Consider the following 23,867-nt stretch of genomic DNA (forward strand, 5'->3'; position numbering starts at 1 on the left):
TTATAATTACTATATTACTCTCTAGTATTAGTTGTAGTTAATAACTATATATACACACACACACACACACACACACATATATATATATATATATATATATATATATATATATGTGGAGAGGTTTCTCTTAACCCTATGACTACTGGCTAAGGAGATTGTTGGTAGGTAATGCCTCTCTCGTCATATTTCGTTTCAAAAGTAAAATAAATGGATGAAATTGTTTGAAATTTGACAAGAACTATCCTTAATGTTTCAGAAAAATAAAATATTTTAATTTTTTCCACTATTTATTATAAAAATTCATAACAGGAAGTGCTATTTTTTATCTTAGTTTTCACATTTCACTTGCATAATCTCTAGAACCTCCTAAATGAATATCAAAAGTTTTTAAGGTAAATATTTATATTTTATTTTCCATTTTCTCTGCCGTATCACTAACCCTAGCTATTATCAGCAATGTACAGTGCAATGAAAGATTTAAAATTAAGAAATTTAAGTATATACATACATTTTATCTCTTTCTTGAATAATCTTAAAATATCGTGTTTGGGTCATATGCCTAATTTCAAGTCTTTACCTTTTTGACTAATTTTTTATTTTCAATGTTTTATTTCCCTTTCTGTTTTTTATCTTTTATTATTGATGTCGACATACTTCCTTTAATAAACTTCTACCTCCTATATATTTTTGTGATTTCCAAGAAGTTGTGGGAACTGATGGCGGGGAAACTGATGATGGTTTTCTCCAATCACAACTGTTTTGTGAGATGCTCTCACGTTAAGATTAAGAGATGGGTAAGTTGTCCAGTTCCTGAGACCAGTCTTTGAATATTAAGTCATCTTGTAGATTCAGGATGCTTACCTTTATCCTGTTCCTGACACAGTATTATTTTTCTTTGTGGGTTAACTGTGTTTCACTTTCATGTGCTTCCATTTGGTCTGGCCTTGGCCCCTTTTGTTTTACCAGGATTGACAATTCCTTGGTAGCCACAGTGCACTGGATTTCCACAACTGTTTTTTTATAATTTATTTATGTTTTTTGTTTTTGCATTCATTGCTTGTGGGACAGAAACTGCTCTTTCAGAGTATTGCACTAGAGTTTGTAGGTTTTAAGCCCTAATTTACTGGATATTGTCTGTAGATCAGGTAATTGCTTTCTTTCTTTTCTTTTTCTTTGGGGTATATTTTTTTCTTTGAAATGGATTGTACCCAGTTTTATAGCATACTTGTCATCTCTTGTACAGTATTTAGGATGAGTGGAACATCTTGAGTCATTCCTTTGATTATTTTGTCTCACTTCATTCACCTACTTTTGTTAACTGGGCAGGAGTTACACTTCATTGACAGTTCTAGCTGTAGCTTCTTCTTCTCTTTCTCATATGTTTGTAGATGTTTCCCTGACAATACAGGAGCTGTTTATAAAACTTGCAACCATTTCACCATCAGATTTCAGAGCAGTATGACCCCTATGGACAGTAAATGCTTGAAAAATCGCTAAATATTTATATCATATTTTCAGTTAAATCTCTACAGTCTGTTATCAGTTATAAATATATAATTCTTATTAGACCTTTGATTTATACACATAATAAAATGTTATGAAAATATACATCTTAATAATATAGATAGGTTACCTTGTAAATGTACTGATAATGTTTTTTCAGTTGCTATTAAGAAACAAACAGGGAATTTAGAAATTTTGCATCATTAATATTTACAAAACAAACTTTAGGATCTGAAAAAGTCCTTTAAAACATTACAGAGTAGAGAGAAAATACTTAATAAAATTCTTCAGTGGTTGAATATAAGACGAGTATAGGTTTTCAGTACTTAACATATGTATCCTACCCAAATTATGAATAGAAATTTTGCATTATATATAACCCAAATTTAGTATTTAGATTTATTCATAGAGATAAAGATTCTGTTATTGTAAGTATTTTATAAACATCAAAACCTTTAACCTTATTTTGTTTTGACTAGCCATTTTATTAGGATTCCTGACATGTTACATACTCCATTTAATTTCTTACATAAAACAGACTAATCTTAAAATGTGTTAGATGATTATATGATAGTAGGTACTTGTTTAGCAGAAACATTTTTACTTAATATTCATTTCACCAATCTTAAGATTGTCTCTGTTACTGTGAAAACTGGTTGTCAACCAATGGTAATCACCAATCTTTGTTGCTATTAACTGGTTATTTTCACAGTGGTCAGATTTTGACTCTCTCCATCCATAATGTACAAAAGACATTACAAAAACTATCACTGACTAACAGCCAATCAAAAATTGCTTACCATAGATGAAAGTGAGTAAATGAACATCATTGGTGCTTAGAAACCAAACAATTGACATTGAATAACTATGATGTAGTTTGATGAATAATTGTACTGTAAAAAAAGTTTGATATTATTTCAGTTATACAGATGGTTGAGTAAGCTGTACTAAAATGATTTTGAATATGCAAACCAGCAAGTCACATGACAACCAAAGCTAATATAAAGGTGTAGTGAAGTGACTTATGTCAGAAATACATTTTAAAATTACCTGGTGTTTTGTAGGTAGTGTGATGCCACTGAAAATTGATCACTTTTGGAAAAGGTATGTAACATGCTTTTCTGATACAAAATACTTTTACACTCAGATAAGAAAGATGTGTTAATGTCAGGAATTTATAATTTCCAAGATTGTGATATCCATTGTACTTAGTGGCATTTGAAAACAATGGAATAAGGATCAACTTAGTGTACCATTCAGGACCATCCAAACAGAGACTTTCAACAAGTCATACTTCAACCTTGGAAAGAAAATTCAACTTGTGAGAATCCATGAATGTAAAGGTCATTTTCAAAAGCCTTACACATGTCTTAGGCAGTTGTATGCAATATGAACAAGAAGGATCTTTATCTGGATATAAGATTAACATGATATGATTTCACCAAGTTGTACCTCCCATTCAATCATCACATACCTCAAACAGCTGAAGAATGGATTGGGTATTCAAGTTCTTTCATACTATGACACACCAGTCAAGTTGCTAGATGCAGTATTTATTGATTTTTTGTACATTAGATGGCTAAGTGAAAGCATGTAGGGAGGAGGGATTTACTTTGGGCATGACAACTTTATAGCAGAGCCTTTTGCAATCTAAATTGTGCTGCAAGGCTATTGTCAAGATGCATGGTTGTCATATAGAGCATGACTGGGCATGGCCTGTAACAATGTGATGAGGCTTTAAGATCATTTTAACATAATATACTCAACCTCTGTACCATGCCTGTTTTAATATAGTTACTTCTTAAGGTAATATTCAATTCCTAACAAATACTTGTAAGATAGTATGCATGCAGTGACATAAGAATTTATTTTTGCCAGGGGGGGGGGGTATCTTTCAGTAAACCTGAAATTGTCAGGTATCACTTAGACATGAGGGGTATTCTTATTGAGTAACTAATGATATACTAGTGACAGTATATAATATAGATGTTTTTGTATGGTTGTTTTTGAAAATTTTGGTGAAAGAAAATTTTAAATCTCTAAATGTAAATTCTGTTATTGTTTTGGATCCCATATTTTTGTATTTGAAGGTGACCTCTGCCACTTGATCCTTCTACACAAATCTAGGGAGAGTGACTGTTCTGATGGTTCTTGTGTCATTGTATGCATGGTTACTCAGTGTTCTTTTATAGGACTGAGCATTTGCTTTCTATCATCATCATACACAACTGAATCATCAGTTTTAAATACTGGTCAGAGAAAAAGCTGGTGACACTCTTCACTCTTAAAATTAAGAAGGTAAATTCTGGCATTCTTTATTAACCAAGTCAGTGTATGTTTATTTAGTATTATTTTTTCAACTGGGTATCTGTTTAACTAAGATATTGACCTGGAAAGAGGCCAGTTGCTATATGGCATTATATACTACTGATATAGAGGGAATGTATTTTATTTTTTTATTTGGGTATTTACTTGTTCAGACATATTTGTGAACAATATGGGGACAGGAATACCACTTTTAGGAGATAAGTTTTACTTATAACATCCATTGCTCTGGTTTAATAACTTTCTTTTATTATAATGTCATTTCATTTCATTACATAAACTGGATGCAGACAGTGAATGAGTAGTAGTTTGAGTTGTTAAAAAGTGACTTACTAGCATATGCTGGTGAGTTAACTCTTTAGCTCAGTTGGTAGAGCACTTGTGTGACATGCAATAGGTTGGGATATATATCTTTAAAAAATAAATTATCACAAATGATAATATTAGACATATGGGCTTGGGGGCTTTAGCACCCACATGTGCTTCTAATTAATTGAAATTGTTTATTTCTAATGAGAGGCTTGATAATGAACATTAAATCTTATAGATAGTATGAATGCCTCTTCTATAATTAGGAACCATTATGCCACTCCCACTTCATAACTTATACTCCATTTTTTATATTTCCATCATAAATATGTACACTGTTTGACTGCAAAATTGGTTTTTATTTGAAATCATCAGAACAGTGCCTAGACTCCTCACAGATGAGTCACGGTTACATTTCTGTTTACTTATGATCGGTGGGTTCCTATCTGGAGATCCAAAACAGAATGATATGCTCAGTGCAGTGTTGTTGAATAAGATCATTTCTATGCTCCTTCAGATATCATTATGAACATACTTACTGATCTTATTTGGGGACAAATTTGCTTATTGCTGATATATTAGCATGATATTGGACCAGTTTTCTTGGGATGTAGAATAATGCTATTGATCAATTGATTGCAAGTATTATGCTGCACTGATGTGTAAACTGTATCAGGGGTAACATGTTCCTTAAGGAAAATTGAGTTTGTTTGTTTTTGCTAAATGTGAATCTCATACAGTTCATACCTAATTCAGAAAATATATATTAATATATTCATATTCCATAGATTTTTATTAGTAATAAATTTATTAATTAACATAATTCAGTGAATAAATAATGTTCTTGAAATGTACTCTAATATTAGGTATATTTTCCCTTTTTGTTAAAGAACAATTTAAGTATGACATCATGTTATGTTACTTTTTAGTATTATTCTGTAGACCTGTTTATAAGTATCTGTGTGTATATGTATCTAGCTCAATCCATTATCATATGAACAAATTGAAATGTTAATTTTCCACGACATTGTTCTGTCTTGAATTATATTTTAATGAAAAAGAATGTGTTGTAAAAACAAGTTATAAAAGTTTAGTGTGTTGTTTTTTCGTGTGAGCTTTGTTGATAACACCATGATTGATGTGGATTATTATTACGACTGCATGTAAAATCAGTAAAATTTTACTCGTCCTTCTCTTTCACTATCAGATGATATACACGAATACTTTTGCAAGGTCTGGCATGTATGTGAGATATCTGTGACTTGTGTAGCAGTTGATACTTATTTAGTACATCTGATGGTGTGGTATTATTAAACAGTGCTACAATCAAAGAGTGTTTACATGTTTATTGTACTAAACAGATGTTCTGGAAATAACTTTTCCTCAATATATAAATAATTATAAGAAACCGTTATATGTGAACACCAATTTGTCTCTTTGTGTATAAAAATAATGCACTACATTAAATTTCCTTTGCATCCATATAATTTACAGTGATGGTATTTCAAAGTTAGTAGGTTTAAAGCTGTTATTATGCTTTAATATAAAATATATCTTTTGTAGTTTCTGTAACCCATTTTTGTATCAAAGAGTTGTCTCAGAGTTTGCAATTTTTAAGTCTATTAGTTTTTTACATGTTGATTTTGTTACATATCACATTTTACAACCAGATACTAGAAATATTAAACGAGTAGTGAAATTGTTTAGAGTAAGCCCAAAACTCTGATATTATTTATTACAATAAAATTACTCAATCTTTGATTTGTTGATAAATAAATGTTAACTTTTAAGTTGAACATTGTTTCTATAGCAGCTCAGTCTGTCAGTAAGCATTTTTTTAAGATTGTATATATTTCAATAGTTTAATAGAATTTAAAGAGCTAGAAATAAAAAGTTGCAATTTAAAAAAATAAACATCAATTAATACATAATAACATCACAACATATTGACTTCTAGTGGTTATAATTTTGAACAAGGGTTTGTTGGTTGGAGGCGTGATATTGTGTAAGTTTATATTATCTTTTTATAACAAGGTGTTTTTGTTTGTATAAAATGACCTTTATTTGCGGTTAAGGACAAACCAATAGGTGACAATAAAACTTAATTATAAACTATGAAGAATAACATTTTTGAAAATGACTGCTGGTAGTTGTTGAAACGTTAGGTTGTTGGTATATTTCCGAGTTCTAGTTTATTATATCATTTATTAATTCATAAAGGAAAAATTGTTATGATGGTGTTAAATATGTAATATGACAAATAAATGAAACAGCATCTGGCTGTTTTTTACTTTTAATGTTTTTTTTTGATTTTCATAAAAGAATCCTAAATGTTATTTTACTTGGGTAACATTGATAGTCATTGCAGTGGATGCAGTTATGGCAAGACCTATGTTATAAATCTTGTTTTCTTATGACTTTAGTAATGTTTTCATTGAACTGACTAACAGTTTTACTGTTTGCAGGACACGAGTGTGTTCATAGAAAACACAGGTTTAGTAAGAGTTGCTGATTACAGCTTAGACAAGAGGTAAGATCTGTTCATTTCAATCTACAAATTTGTGATATAGAAAAATTATATATTCATTACAATAATAATATATGAGTTTTTGCTTTAAACACTGGCCCCTAAATTCTTTGTATTTCTCTGCCTCCTGGTGTGGTATAAGCTCTTGTATTGTTCTCTCATCAGCCTTTACTCTGAACTTTATGTAGACATGATGCCTTAGAAATTACTTCATGTAATGCTTGTTTTGTTTTCAGCTGACTTTAAATTTTACATAACTGGTTGTAATAATTTTATGCTAATATTTAAAGGATGTTTCATATTAGAAACTAATGCTACTAATTCCTATTGACTGAATATTCAGTTAGACACCACACCTTAGAAATTACTATTAAATATTTATTTCAGCTAATATTCAGTTACGACACTTAAGAAATCAGTATTAGTTATAAATTTCAGTTTGCCTTTAAAAATTAATAGTAGTTACCTTTTTCAGCTAACCTATATTAGATGTCACCACTTAGAAATGACTAATAGTAATTTCAATTACTCTTTATTAGACATCACACCTAAGAAATTACTACTAGTGACTTAATTCAACTAGTCTGTATTAGTCACCATACCTTAGAAATTACTTGTATGTAACATGTTTCAACTAATCTGTATCAAACACTACATCTCAGACACTACAACTTATAGTACTTGTTTATTGACCTTTAGTTTAGTGTGCCACTTTACATAAGAGATTACTAATACTAATTAGTTTCTTCTTCTTTTTTTTAATGCTGATATTCATTTGGACACCTTACCTTAGAAATTATTAGTAATTGTTTCAGTTGATCTTATTTCAACAAGACATCTTAGGAATTATTAGTAGTTATTTATTCCAGATGATCTTATTTTCTTATTTTGGGTTTTAACAATACACCCTAGAGATTATTAGTAGTTATTTTTTCAGCTGATCTAATGTGACAGTACACCTTAGAAATTATTAGTAGTTATTTTTTTTTAGCTGATATAATTTGACAATACACCTAAAAGTTTTTATTTGTTTTAGCTGATCTTATTTGGACAATACACCCTAGAAATTATTAATTGTCAATTGTTTCAGCTGATCGTATTTGATAATACACCTTAGAAAGTTTTATAAGTTATTTGTTTTAAGTGATCTTTTTTTATAATATGCCTTACAAAATATTTTTACTACTAGTTATACATTTGGCTAATCTGTTGTTAGACATAATATTTTAGAATCTAACATTGGTCACACTTTCTTGTTGTTCTTTAGTTAGACTTCAAAATTTTCTATTCTAAGACAAAAGACTGCACTTGTAAGTTAAAGGTCAAAATAATCTATCCTGAAGAATAGCAATCAGGGAATTTAGTAATGGTATTTTATTGTAATATACATTACAATCATATTGTTTTCATAATAATTAAGGCTCTGTTTAAAGTACTGGGCAACAACTACAATGTCATGGAAACTTTGTAATCTTGCCTAACATTTTACTGTAAGTAATTTTGTATTGTATTCACACCACCCCAGTCCACTGAACTTGGTAAAGTTAATAAGATATGACATAGGACTATTTGTAAGGGTATCAGGATATTTATCATTGTTTACCAGGTACGTATGACAATACAGCAATAATGAGCTAATGGTTTACAGTTATATTAATGTTGTAGTTGATTGGTTAATACCAAAACACATCATTATTTCTGTCATTACAAGTAACACATGGACCCCCAAATATAATGTTCAAGTTGTACATTATTTACTTGTACATCACCATTAATATATATCAAAACCAGTGTTAAGTGTTTTCTTAATTATTAGATGCATGGAAGACACTGATACTTCTAAACCAGTTTTAAGTGTTTTCTTACTTAATTATCAGATACATGGAAGACACTGATACTTTTAAACCAGTTTTAAGTATTTTCTTACTTAATTATCAGATACATGGAAGACACTGATACTTCTAAACCAGTTTTAAGTGTTTTCTTACTTAATTATCACATACATGGAAGATATTGAAACTTCTAATCCAGTTTTAAGAGTTTTCTTACTTTGCTTTTATCTTGTAAAGTTTGATCAATATTTGAAAACTCTACTTAAATAAAGATGAAGCTAATATTTGGTCTGTTGTTTATCTATAAAATGAAAGTCACTTAATACATGCTCTGCTACATAAGGTATATTATTGAAGCAGGTTAAGTTAATAAATAATACTCACAAGATACAACAATGGGTTGCATGGTTTATCTACTTTACATGGTTAGGTTAAAAAATATAGTATTAATTTCATTTGAAATAAAACTGGTAAATATGCTAATCAGAAGTATTTTCTTGTAGTTGAGGGTTGCTTTTTTATTGATTTTAGGAGTGTTATTGTTTGTTAAAAACTGAAAAGATAACTCAGGTGTATTGCATTTGCAAGAACTGCTATATTTTACTCTTCCATAAATTGTAAAATATTTCTGAATTTTTATACATCTTCTAATCATAATTGGCATCTTTCTAAACAAATTTTTAAAGGTAGTGGTCCTCTCACTTAGACAGAGGTTACCTTCCACAATGATTGTTCAGCATGTCTTATACATGCTCATCCCTGTTCCTGCGCATGCTGTCCTGCAGTGACATCATACTTATTTTAGTGGATTGTACAGAGAGTTGCACAAATTCATATAGGTTGGGAGTGAATCACTTTTAAATGTATAATGGGAATGATTGTTGTTGTTGTTGTAGGTATTTTAGGTGTAAGATACCACACTAGAACTTTTACCTGGCACATGTGTTGTATTAGGTTTTTTGCCCTTGTCTGCATTTAATATAAATGTGCTTCATACCTGCTCCAGCAGCCACAAAATAGTCTTTAGCATAGAACATAGAAACTTTGTTGTTGTTGTTGTCTTTATGAATAAAGACTTGTTTCTATTTATTCACTTGTACTTGCTTTAATTTGACACTCCCCTCCCCTATGGACCTTGTTTTGGAATGTTTTTTTTTAGATCAGTGGCAATTTACTCAACATTCACAGCCTAAATTAAAATTTTCAAAACTGCTAAAAAGTTTCTTCACCCCTGGTTTGGATCAAGTGAAAATTGCTACAGAGAGTTGATTACTTACATAAAAACAATTTTGAATATGCAAATCAACAGACACTTAACAATTAATTGATTATCATCTAGCTATGTTATTATTCAATGGGTAAACATAACTTAGCACGTTTGAAAATATTTGGTTACAGACAAAAGTATATAGACTTGATCTTTAACCAACTGTCCTTTAAATTACAGTAATTAATTCTTTTTCTTGACCTTTAATTAGATATTACATTTTAGAAACTGATGCTGATTAAGCTGAGAATTACTGCTGGCTAGAATCTGTCTTATCTTTAGTTAGAGCATATAGTTTAGAAATCAGTACTATTTACAATTTTTGGTTGATCCTTCATTAGACTATTCATTTTAAAAACTGCTACTAAGGATACTTTTTTGATAATCTTTTATCATGAATTTTTTGAAGTCATTGCTTGATTTTACTTTTGATTGATTTTTAATTAGATATCACACCCTAGGAGTCATTGTTAGTTATATTCTTTCATAATTCATGTGTCTTAGATTATATTTATGCAATTTTAAAGAATAACATCTTTATTGTTTTGGAATTACTGCTAGATGGCTTTTTTTTCATAATTCAGGTTATTAAGTTCATATTTGTGAAATTTTTAAAGAATAACATCTCTGTTCTGTTCAAATTACTGCTACTAAGACATTTTCATAGTTCAAGTGATTTATTTGATATTTGTGAAATTTTAAAAGACATCTTTTAGTTTTTGGAAGGACTGCTTTAGATAAATACATGAGTTGGCTAATATAGAACTATTTAGCATTTGGATTAAAATTAGGAAAAATCATGTTGATTTCTTTGTCACTTTTTGATCTTTTTAATATGTGTGGTTTTATTTTGACTCTATAAAAGATATCGTTGGTTTAACACTAAGGTGTTTTTTTTATTCTTTTAATGTTCAGAGCTTATATTGATGCATTAACTCAGTAATTGCTTCTTATTTCTCCAATGAAGCTGAAGACATAATACATTAAAAACTGTTATGGTAATAATCCTCTGATAATCCTTTCACACAGTTCTCATTAACTTACATTAAGTATTAAGTCATCATTAACACATTAAAAACTATTATGGTAATAATCCTCTGATAATCCTTTCACACAGTTCTCATTAACATAGCTACATTAAGTATTAAGTCATCATTAACACATTAAAAACTATTATGGTAATAATCCTCTGATAATCCTTTCACACAGTTCTCATTAACTTACATTAAGTATTAAGTCATCATTAACACATTAAAAACTATTATGGTAATAATCCTCTGATAATCCTTTCACACAGTTCTCATTAACCTACATTAAGTCATCTTATATGTTTTTTCCTCTTACATATAAAGGACAATTTTGTAGGTTCCATGATCTTTATTGTTCTGCAAGAAATGAAAATGATGACCAAGATTATCCCCCTTCTGTGGGTAGAGGAGGAAAAAAAGCAGATATCTATCGCTTGGTAGGTAAAAATATGAAACAGAAGATGTCACTTGTTAGAGTAATGTTAACTGATATGGAATGACCTCAATCAGCAATTGTAATTCTCTTAAGTTCCTATTATTAAAAGCAAATGGATATACTTTACTTGTAACAAGTTTATACAGATCATATTCAAAGAAAATATATTTTGTTTATGTGTACCTTAGTCCTACCAAGCGTCTTTTTTTAATGAAGAACTTTCATTAATGATCATATATTTTTTAAAATGGTTCAAAGTCATTGCTTTATTTAATAGTACTAATGAGTAATTGCCTACCAGAATGTAAAAAACATTTACTCAATCATGAATTTTATTTCATTATTTTAAGTTTATTCCAAAAAAACATGTCACCCAAAAAATCTAAATTTATTTTTAATAGCTTATTTTCATAATGATCAGAAGAATCTTAGTTAGTGAATATTAAATATTTATTCAGAATGACAAAGGAGAGAGTGACAAGCTTTGGTTTGAAGTTCTTAAATCCAGGCCAAAAATTATTTTGAACAAATTTAATACTATTTTGTTTAATACATTGTTTAGGAAGCCCAGAATAAGAGTAGTTTGTTGGTCCTCACCTGACATACACAAAAATAAACTCAACATCTGAAACTTGTCTAGGTTTAGAAGAGTTTTGTATCCAGTAAAGTTTATCAGCTGATTGAATGTGACAGTTGTTGTGAGTTAGATGAATGAAAATGTTTATCTAATGTATACTATGAAACAAGTATGGTCAAGATGCAAAACTTACAAAAGTCTATGAGTTTGTCTCTGGTAATACAAGTTAATGATTAACAAGCAACCAATTTAACGTCAATTGATACTTGTCTGTTTGATTATGAAGATGAGTTCATGGAAAGGTATCTTCAGTGAGCTTACTAAGTGAAAAGTTGTTTTAATAGGACTTTAGCTGAGTTTTGAAATGATAGAAAGTTCTTTTTCTTTTTTTGAAAAAGTTAATTTGAACCAGTGGTTTTTTGTTACTGTAAAAGTTTTTTGGTATTTCTAACTTTTAAAAAAACTATTTTATGTATTATGTTTCTGTTGTAGTCATCTCATAAAGAAGAGTGGCATGTCTGGTCTACAAAAGTGTTAAAAGTAACTTATAAGCTGAATCTATTTGTTTAATTTGAGTTCTTAGTCTATGGAAGAGCAAGTTGTCTTTTATGCAAAGGATTTACTTACAATTTGCTCTTGCTAAGTTCATTAATTGATTTGAATGTTTAACAATGTCATGTTCCCTTAGTCAGAGTTCTCAAATCTGCATGTTCTTTCACAAGGATTAACAATTTTATTTTAGTGGAACCAATATAAGTCTTTATGGCAGCAGGGAGAAGTAAATGTATAAACTACATTTGATGACTTTACAAATTAGAAATTTTTAGATAAACATAATGCATACACTGTAGATGAAAAACTGTTCAAATTTCGAAATCCTTTTAGCTCTTTGTTTTTCAAATTTGAAAAAAATTGACAATAACCTTTAAAACATTGAAAATAACTTGTAAGCTGAGCAAGCTCTATTTTTATGCAAATATTACTGCATTTGATAGTTTCAAAGTAGATTAAAATATAGAAATATCAACAAATTACCTTTAAAGCTTACAAAAACTTAACATAAAAAATAAGGAAAAACATTCTTACTTCCTGAGAAAATCATGTAGAGTTGTATGTAATGACTGAGGTATGATAGGATGAATGTCAGTGACTAATTCTCCTTTGATTAGAGAAAGAAGAAGAATACCCTGCAAACACACATGCCATCAATTTTATTTTGTGCTAATTGCACAATTTGTTCAAAATGTCTTGTAGTAAATGTTTTTCTACTTGCAATGTTACAACCATTACTTCTGCATATCACTAGCTTTCCATTGCTGTACCAGTAATTGATTGTCTAAGTACTATAATTTTGAATTGTAATAATTCATATTATGCTAAAATGTAATAGTAGTAAAAGTAATAATACAAATTATATAGTTTAATTTTTTCAGTTGACTGTACATCATAAATCATTTGCCAATTTGTATTGTTTTTCACATCACTTTTAATATCTACAGTAAGCATTTAAAATTTTAACATGGAAGAATAAAATAATTTATGTTGAAAAATCATTATCTTTTACTTTATACTATTTGGCTGTAGTTTGTGCATGTATTATGGTATTGCTAAAACTTCTGTGCAAGAAAATTCACTGCAGCATACACATGATGTAAATATGTATAAGTTTTTAAATATTTTTAAAAATTATATCCTAATTTGGACAAGAAATTACTAGAATTTGCCACATTTTCAGTCCTGTTTTTTTGTTTTGTTTTTCAAGTTTTGCAGGAGTTTGTTTTATTATTTTACACTTCAAGTATGGTAGAAAAAATGTTATTCATAGAACAATGACATACTGCAGATAATATTTTACCCAACAGCATCAAGTTTCGTTTTGCTGACAAGGTCACTGGTTTTTAAGGTCATGTTTTCATTCTTCTTCAGCAGTGTAAATAACTGCTTGAATGGGCAAAGAAAATCACCAAAAAGAAATGTAAAGAAATATTTCAATTAATATAAAATATGTTTTAAAACTTAGTAAATGTATATTGAATAAAACATTCTGATTAACAATTGAAAAAAAGTTGAGTTTCTTTTCATTTTGGTGTAGTAAAAATTATTTTTATTGTATGCCAGTGATCACAAACAGAGTGAGAATGCATACATTGTTTTTAAAATCAAAACAGATAGAATAACGATTTTATTGGAAATTCTACAAGAACGTAGGAAAACATTAAAATCGGTAATTGAAGTGTAAAAGAAGGTAAAGCATTTTTAATTGTTCCTCCCCAAAAAACATATTACAATGAAATCTTTTCAAATTTTAAATAATTGTGAATTCATGCAAATATCACATATAAAAATATGAAAATTTATTTTCCCAATGCTGCATAACCTTTAGAAAGATTATTTCAAGTTTCAAACCATCATCCAGTATGTTTTGTTTTTTTTGCAATGCAGTGAAATTTTTTCTTTTGCTTGTGCAACAAAAACATAGGACTATAAGGCTTAGGTAAATGCTATAGTAACAGTCAACATGTAGCTATTGTAAAAATTAAACTTTTTTTCATTTCTAGAAATATCACTTTTCTTGCTTTCACTAATGTAAAATTATACGTTGCTGGCTTAAAGCAACAAAAGCATATTGAAATTTCATGCTCAGTTGAAATTGTTGTAAGTCCAAACATTTATTTCTATCATGAATGATTTCAGAGAGGTTTTAATAAACTTAATATTTAGAAAGATTTGTTCTCCACTTACAGTGTCGATAGCAAAAATCAACGGAATTCTTTGTATGACAAAAGTGTTTGGAAGCGATAAACTAATTGTGTTTCAGAAGGCTCTTGTAACTATGGAAACCTCTCTTTCATAGATTCAATGGCTGTGTTTACAGTTTGGTAAAGAAATAAACTTTAGTTTTACTGTGGATTAAGTATAAGTTGTGAATGAAAAAATGTCTTTCATGAAGAACATGCTGTTCTTGTGAAAATAATTTTAATGACTTATGTCTCTTCTGCCAGTTTCTTTGCATCCAATAACCTTTGCAAATCCTTTCCCAGTCCTTTACTGGCAAGAAAATATTTGTTTTTTTTGTAGCTGATTGGTGGTAAAGTTGATTTCATAAATCATGTCATGCCACATCACAAGACTTGAAAAATTATTATTTTAGCAGTATATCACCTAATAGCTTCACATTTAACTGTGAAACATCATATTGCAATAATTCCCCAACAACAAGTTGAAGCAGAAAAGTACACTTATATGTTTTGAATCAAGTCTATAATATATCACTGCAATGATTTATCTGTTGGCTGCCTTGCTAAACACAGACTTGGAGAGTGTTCATTGCATGGTGCAAGAAAAATCTTTTGGATTTTAAATAAGTCTTTTTTTTTCTTTTTTTTTTTTGTAAGACCATTGTTCGTGCCTTTTATATTAACCCCTTCATCATATTCTTGATCTCTCAAGTCTTCCATAGACAGCAACTTGTCTTCAATTTCCTTAGAAGAACTTTGGTCATGCTGGCATTATATGCCTTTCAACAGCATAAAATTCAAGTAAATGTATATTGATAATGACTTCACAATCTTCAGTCACAAAGGTATGACCACTTTCATCTGTTCTGTGTCGTTTATTCTGGAATACAGATGAGCACGATCATGTAATACTTGACATTTCTAGCAACAGGCAAAATACGTTTGTATCTGCTTGGACAACAATTATGTTATATCATCACAGATATCCTTTTCTACATTCTGGTGATTAGCTTAAGTTTCTAATATCACTATTTCGAAGTTTTGTTGCTTGTGGGCATTTCCAGCATGAACATGTAGAAGTCTTAATGTCTGGTTCTGGTTTGATGTCTCAAATCTTCAGGTGGTATTGGGAAGACAGATATTCATAAAAACACCACAGCAAATGAATGAATTAGAGAAAACTAATTTAGTCAATTAGTTAATTAATGAGTCTGTTACTGAGTATATTAGTTAATCAGTATTTAATTATTTTATAAATACAAGGAAATTTTGTCAAGAAAATGACTCTTAGCTAGTTTTATTTGTGAGTGAGGTCTATTATTGACTGTAACATGTAGAACTTGTATGTTAAAGCTAAAGCAATAAATCACTTTCATTATCATTATGAGGACAGTGGACTGGACTTTGCATTATTTTTACTGACTAATCAAAAAGAACCTGCATAATGATAGAAACCAATACAACACTAGATAATTTTTAGATTTCTTGCAGGTGATTTTGCTAATGTGTTCTTTCTGTGCATTCCAGAAAGAAAAAAAATTGTTTCTACTGTGTAGGGATGAAAATTGAACATACTGCTTCCTGCTCTCCCATGGGCTATAGTCACAAAAAATGTGCTGAGCTAAGACAAACATAACAGTAAAGATAATATTAATAAACTTACAGTGACATATATGAATGCATAAGTAAAATTGTTTTTCTTTGCAGCTCCTAATTGCTTGAATTAGTTTGATAATGCCAGATCTATTTCAACAGTTACAGGGTTGGACATAGCCCAGTATTTAGCATGCCAGATTGTGAATCTGAAGGCCCATAATTTGTCTCATGACACAAAAAGTGCAGTCTTCACTTTGGGACGATATTATTTATTACAGTGAGAGTCAAATCCCACTTTTCAGTTACAGTTGCTCAATGGTTGGCAGTGGGTGCTGTTGACTTGTAATGCAACACATATGGCCATGGTTGATTTATAACCTATAAAAAAATATGGTCTGAATACCTTTAATACAGCTTTGAGTTTAACAACAAAAAATTCATAAATCTATATTAAGGTATTCTGCATGTACACTTATTATTGAAAAAGAATCATACCAACTCATAATATGTTAAGTATAATAATATATTTTATTTTAAATTGTATTATCAATTTGAATACAAAACTTTTTTTATTCATTCAATCCTTTTATGTATATATATATAAAAAAAGATGCCTTCAGACAGATGAAAGAGAACGGTGGAGTGCACAACAACTTTTAGACCATCCATTCCTTAAGCCTTTTGTTAGCAAGTCTCTAAGCATCAAAAATTGGAAGACAACAGAAGAAGTTCATTATAAAAAAGGTTATGAAAGTTTTTTTTTATATTTGTGTTAGATGATCATTATAACTTAAAATTACACTTACTTAGATGTTCCTAAGAATTGTAATATGGAATAATTCATAAATGTGTATAGTTCCTAATGAAGAAAGGTCCACCTTTCCAAAGTGATTGGGTTATATGGTTTTGTATTTTTGAATATAAGCTGTATTTTTATTTTAGGAACTAGTGAATAAAAACAAACAAACTTAAAGAATAGAATAAAAATAAACGTGAGGTAACATAGAAAGCTTGAAATGAGGTTTAGTTTTAAGAAGAATTTGAAAGAAAGTAGATAAAAATAATTTTTTTTCGTATATTGATACTTTTATGTTTCAGAAGAGGAAGAAGCTGAAATATTACTGCCTCCTATGCTAACCAGTGAAACTACAGGACATTCACGCTTGAAGGATGAATTTGTAATTTTGAAATGGCTCGGCAGTGGAGGGTTTGGGGATGTGTTGAAAGTAAATATTATTATGTTGAGAAGTCTGTGTTTTTAGCTTAGAACTTGGAAAAATTTGTAATTTATTTAACAAAAATGAAACCATTCTGAATTAATTACAGTTACATATAAAAGCTGATTACCTTCTAAAATCTATATTTACTAAAGTTTTTACAGTCTCTCAATTAAACAGTATTATTTTAATATCTGTTGTTTTGTTGATCTCTGAATAGGTCAGAAATAAGTTGGATAGCATGAATTATGCTATAAAACGAATTCTGTTGAAACCTTCAAACAAACAGTTAAATAGGAAGATAATGAGAGAAGTTAAACTGTTGTCTCGTCTCAACCATGAAAACGTTGTAAGGTAAGGACTGTGGGCTAATGAAATTGTTGTTATAGTTTCAATATTAAGCACACAAGATTAGAAGTTAAACAGTAGTAAGTAACATATATTACAATATAATCATTAGGTTGGATAATAGCTTAGTAAATCATAGTTTCTGCCTTACGTTATGTTCGCCCAGCTTTGTGTAGGAAATCCTTCATTCTTAGAGGTGCTTATATAAAGAATATTTTTGTATTGCCAATGTAATAAAGTAGATTGTATCATACACGTGTATAAAATGTTGCTCTCCATCTCAGTAAAGTTCTTTTTTTTTCAAAAACACTAAAAAAAAGGAAATTAAGGTTGTGACAACCTTTGTTTAAAAGTTATACTTCTGGTGCAGGTATGAATGCATTTAAGCTGCACATAATAAACTGTAACCAAGTGGTAAAATTTCACTGTCACAAAAACTTGGTTATCCTGGTTATGCTTGCAGGGACAAATATGAACAATACAGCAAAAACACTTCATTATAAATTAAATGTGTTATGGTCTATCATAACTGAGTGATGTCTGTGTTGTGAGAAACTGATTGGCTGCTAGGTATTAAAGCATGTGTTTTCAGGACAAAGACTCAAAACATTTTTAATTAGTCCAGGGACTTCAAGTGCAGTATCCCACAATCCTAGATTACCTATGTCAGTGGTCATCTCCATGCCATTCATGGAAAAGTTAAATCATACCAACTTGTACAAACCTCTGCACCAACCTTTCATTTATTAGGGTTTTACTAAGCCCATACCTTTAAAATTAAGTGTTTGAATATAAATTTCAACATAATTGTAGTGTTCATTAATCATCTCAGATGACAAATATAAAACCATTACACTTGCACATGAACAAAGGGTTATTCATTTAACACTTTCACTACTGCCATCTTTTTCTGCTCATGTTACGAGGTTTTTGTGAATTACATTCAAAATTTTGTTAAAATGCTTTATTACCATGGTATATAACAAACTAAGCATCAAAACATATTTGATAATCCAAATCTTAATATTATATAAAGTTTAAGTTCATAATTTTATAAGGCAATATTAAAAACAAAACCTAAATTTTCCCTAGTTTGAGAAATATGACATTTTCTCTCTCTAGGCATTCCCTCTTTAGTTTATTTACCATCCCTACAAAAATGTGTGAAATTTAATGTAAATTACTCATTATAATGTTGTCATTGTTCAGGCAAAGCACAATTTTTATAACCTTCAAACTTGTTTAGTTACAGAGCCATAAACTAGAAAATCAGACCCTTCTTGCCACACCCACCTGTCATATCCTTTTTTTTTCACTGATTACCAAACGTTCTCTCTGATGTTTAATATTGTATCATCTATAACCAATATAAAACCAAAGTTTTAACCTATCCAATGATATCCATTATTTTCTGTACAAAGAACTGTCTTTTTCATTTCCAGTTCAAACTTTATTCCCACGGGAAACACATCGACGAGCTTAGCTGAATTTCTAATTGCTCTTTTCACACAGAAAACCAGGAAAATTGTGACAGTTATGGGACATTACTGCTTTTTGCATGTTATTAATCTGTGTGTGAGTGTTTTTGGTGCATTACATAATTAATTAAAAAATTATTTAGTGCAGTATAAAAAGTAGGGTTAAGTGTCATCAATTGTTGACATAAAAAAAAGAAGACCTTGGTAAGTACTTTATTTTTTGTTTTTCATGTGTATTTTTTATTTATTATTATAAAAGTAAGTAAAATGTATAAATTGGAAACTTCTTAGGTTAAATTAGATAGAATTAAAAAATTCTTGAGGTATGCTTGTGAGTAGCTCTTGCATTATGTAATTCAATAATGTAACATGTGCTACACATTCTCCAAGGGATTTACAAATTAGTTGGATATGGTTCAAAAGCCAATAAAATTTAAATATAAAAGATGTATGCTGTTATGAGTTGAAAGCTGTTTAGGATAACCAAATGTAGTGCCCCCAAGTGACACAGTGGTATATCTTAGGACTTATACCGCTAGAAACCGGGTTTCGATACCTGCACAACATTGACGTTTAGATAAATATTTGAGCTGCCTGGTTTGTGAAAAGAAAATTGTTTCACCATCAGTTCTGTCACTGTGACTGATAACAACAATTCATTAAACTGCATGTACGCCACACTGTATGTTTGGAAGCTGAAAAACCTCTTCAACAATATCCACACATGCAGGATCCAAACTGGTCAGCATCTGATGATCTTTCTGTATTAGATCCATCCCTGGGATATCAATGCCAGAACCAAGAACACAGACAACTATCCTTATTCCACAAACCAGAATGAAGTTTCAGAAATAAGGTATAACTTCACATGGGTTTGGATGAAAAAAAAAGTTAATTATATATGAAATATATAAATAATAGTTTGATTCAATGGTGAATCATAATAATTTAATTTTCGTACTTGTTTTAAATCATCAACATTATTATTTCTGTTGAATTAATTGCACAAGATGACCAGTAGTTTGCTAGCATGTTTGAAAAACTTTTCAAGTTTCAATATGAGAAAAGTAAGAAAAATAAGATTACATAATGAGAAAGAAGCACAGAATAATACTTTACATGATGAAACATGAACGCAAGGAAAACATTGAAATATCAATGTTGAATCAGTTCAAAATATGCATAAAAATAAATGAAGAAACAATAACTAAAATCTTCAACAGAATTCTTAGAAATAAATTGTGAGAAAATAATCTACTTATAAAAGCTGTAGTCAAAATATCTTCATTTTTCACATGTGGAAATGCTTAAACCTTTATTTTTTACAAAAGGAATCGTAGAAAGTAGAAGAACAAATGGGAAGATGTGCTATGAGCTCACCTAAGAAGGATTGAGCTATTTAAGAACTACGAGTTGTTTTGTATAAAGATGTCACTATGACAAATATAATGAGTGTTTAAGAAAAACTTGATAGGTCTATAATGGTGTAGGGTTAATTGTGCCACAGGAGGCTGCAGTATTACAACATATTACTTCAACACACAATGCCAATTGAATGATCTTTAATTAGCTGAGGCTAGGAATTTTAACAGGATAATTATCCAAGACATATTACGCTACTGAATTAATTTTGTTTGGAGAAAAAATTCCACAATTTCTATTCAAATTCAGTTGAAAAGCTGTAGCATCATTTTACAAGTAATGTTGCAAAAGAGAAGACAGCTAATCTTCCATAATTATGATAGATTGTAAAGCAAAAACCGAAGGAAATAATGGTTGGTATTCTCAGAAACCTGGTGGCATTCATTCCTGATTTATGTTAGCGTATAGTTAAGATTAGAGGAAGACCTACCATATGTTAAGTATTCAGTTTGTTACATTCCAACTTCCTATGCCTTATGTTGCATCATTGAGTGTAAATATATCATAAACAGAAGCAACAATTTTTTCATTTTACAACATTTCTAGTAAGGTTGAGTATTTCAGGTTTAAGAGCATAATATTACAAAAGTATTAAAATTTATTCAAAATCAACAGTATCAGCTATAGGTTATTTAGTTGTTTTAAATGGTGATTTCTTTACAGGATTTTATAAGTAGTCTTTTTAGTATCTGTATGAATCAGTGTGAAAGTGATATTGTTTATTCTTAGTAACTAAGCATATGCCCAAAACATAGCAAATTAAACAAGTTTTCATTTTAGATAAATGTTTTAATTCTTCAAGTATTTCTCTCAGTACTTTTCCACATCTTGCAGTCTTTTTTTTATGCAGTGCATTTTATGAATCAGTTTGGTAATTTTGGCAAATCTACTCATAAGTGTAGTCTTTGTTTGAGTCCTTGTTCTATCCTGTTGTTATTTTAATGAACCTGTTTAACATTTTCCCAACACTCTTCCATGCATAGTCTTTTGAGTCTTTCTCTTGCAACAACAACAAAATTTCTAGTTTCATGGAATGTTTGTTTGTGAAAGATATTTTTAAAGGGTTATGAAGTTAATTTAGTTTAACAGCTACATCACAGTGCACAATGAAATATAATAATGTATTTATAACTATTAATTTTGTTGGTTTTTATTTGAATAAATAAAATATCAAAATTCATTATATTTAATGATAATGTATGATTTAAGGTGTATTAGCTTACTTTTTCATGCGTATGTAATATTTTTATTTCTACAGATATTACAATTCCTGGATTGAAGTAACAACAGAAGTTCCTAAGAAACAATCAGAAACTAGCTCAAGTACACCTAACACAGTAGGTACTTTGTCAGAAGACATATCATCTCAATCTGAAAAACTGGGCACGGGATCATTGGAAGTCTATGATGATATTGAAAAGCTGGCACCACCAGCAAAGGTTTGTTTACTTGAAAAGTTTGATATGTAACCCCAATGATACTAGAAGAAGCAAGTAATCTCACAAATTTACCAATTATCAAAGATCAAATTCACAAATTAGCCAAAAAATACTACAACAAATCATGCTCATGTAATAGTCAGACCAAGACCTTCCAAACACTATCAGCTACACCTGCCACATGGCAAACCTATATATTGCCCCTAAACCACATAAAACCATAAGCCAACTCACATTATCAATATTAGAGTGTTAAAAGATATATATACCAACAAATCTTTTCCTTTTCAGCTGCACATCTCAGGCAGATTATTTGGTGCCTGGCTCATGAAAGGAGGGTTTCTCCAGACACTCCAGTTTTCCCCTGTATCAAATTCTTTTAGGGCATTGGATAATTTTATCCCAGACCCCCTAAAAAGGGATGTTACTCTTTAAGTCCACCAGACTCAGTTACAACTTATTATAATTTTAATTTTGTATAATTTTCTTTCAATCACATAACACCTTTTTGGCAACTATTCAAACAGCAACTTGTGTACTCAGTCTGGTTAACCCTTCTCCACCAGACTGCTCACTCTGCCTGATTTTATCATCACATGTAACAACAGATACACATGCTTTGACTCTGGCTACTGAACAATGGTCTCTTCACGGCTTCCATAGCGGGCTTGGGTTGGCATCTTCCACATCTCACTAAATGTGTTTCAATAAACTTATGCCCAGAGGCTTCATTCAAATTTGTTTGGTTTTAACTTTTTCATTGCTTGGAGTGAAGAGGAACAAAAGTTTCTGACCATCCCAGGTTGTCTTTCAGACCCCAAATTTTCTTTGAGGCTTGAAGAATTTTAAACCTAAATTCCTGCCATGAATTTTGATTTGACGAGAAGAAGCTTGAACACACTTGTAAGTTAACGGAGTAAGTAGTACTATTAGTGACTCAGTAAATATCTATTGTGTTGTTCAAGACGTTTTCCCACATTGTCCATTCATAGCAGAGAGAACATTAGAATCTGTAGGAAAGAAAAGTAATAGCCTAGGTTTATAAAGATACAAACAATACACCATAACATTGAATTTTTAATTAAGATTTAAAGTTTTTTTATAAAACTCCACAGCAAAAGTAACCTATAATAAGGACTGCTGCTTTTAACTTGGCCAGATGATTAAATATGTTTATCAGTGTTCGAAATTAGGGTTTCTGGTTGCCTGAGATAACCAAACTTATCACTGGACAACAAAAATTCTCTAAATATCCACTACCGGCACTTGTGTTTAAAATTGTTTGCTAAAATTATAATAAATAATTAATTAAAAACAACGTTTTATATTTACACAATAAAAACTTTATTGAAGCCGTACGGCTTCCACTTTAAAATATCTCTACAAGTACATGTTTCGATGTGGTCTACGTCATCCTCAGGAGTAACTTACAAGACTATTTTATACTTTCCCCCGTTGTCGCATTACTTCATTGTTATTTACATATTTCCATTAATAATAATAATAATAAAAAAATAATAGAAAATTATAGTATATCTCGCCATATATCAACATATTGAATTGCTGGTCTTTCTTTTCTATTTAATACTAGGTTTTGTTTTTTATATTTCATTATTTCTAGTGTTTCTCTAATATTTAATGATTTAAAACTTCGAGGCTGAGCAAAAACTAAAGTTTTTTCAATAATATTGTATGTTGGGTAGTTTTTACATGTCCGGCTATAGCTGACATTTCTAGTTTATTATTTCTTATGTAACTTTTGTGTTCTTGCAATCTATATTTTAAATTAATTTTAGTTTGACCAATATAAACACTACCACATTCA

The 23,867-nt window shown here is 29.9% G+C and overlaps 1 protein-coding gene across 1 annotated transcript in view; it reads left to right on the forward strand.

Moving 5' to 3' along the window:
- LOC106457628 (eIF-2-alpha kinase GCN2-like) overlaps positions 1-23,867 on the forward strand; it is a 139,925-nt gene that overhangs the window by 56,796 nt on the left and 59,262 nt on the right. Inside the window, exons 12-16 of the mRNA XM_022383630.1 lie at positions 6,603-6,667; positions 16,749-16,882; positions 17,237-17,364; positions 17,576-17,709; positions 21,862-22,042. Of these exons, the coding sequence (XP_022239338.1) occupies positions 6,603-6,667; positions 16,749-16,882; positions 17,237-17,364; positions 17,576-17,709; positions 21,862-22,042 (642 nt within the window). The remainder of the gene's footprint in view (positions 1-6,602; positions 6,668-16,748; positions 16,883-17,236; positions 17,365-17,575; positions 17,710-21,861; positions 22,043-23,867) is intronic.

The sequence above is a fragment of the Limulus polyphemus genome, unplaced genomic scaffold (assembly GCF_000517525.1).
Source record: "Limulus polyphemus unplaced genomic scaffold, Limulus_polyphemus-2.1.2 Scaffold353, whole genome shotgun sequence".
NCBI lineage: Eukaryota > Metazoa > Arthropoda > Merostomata > Xiphosura > Limulidae > Limulus > Limulus polyphemus.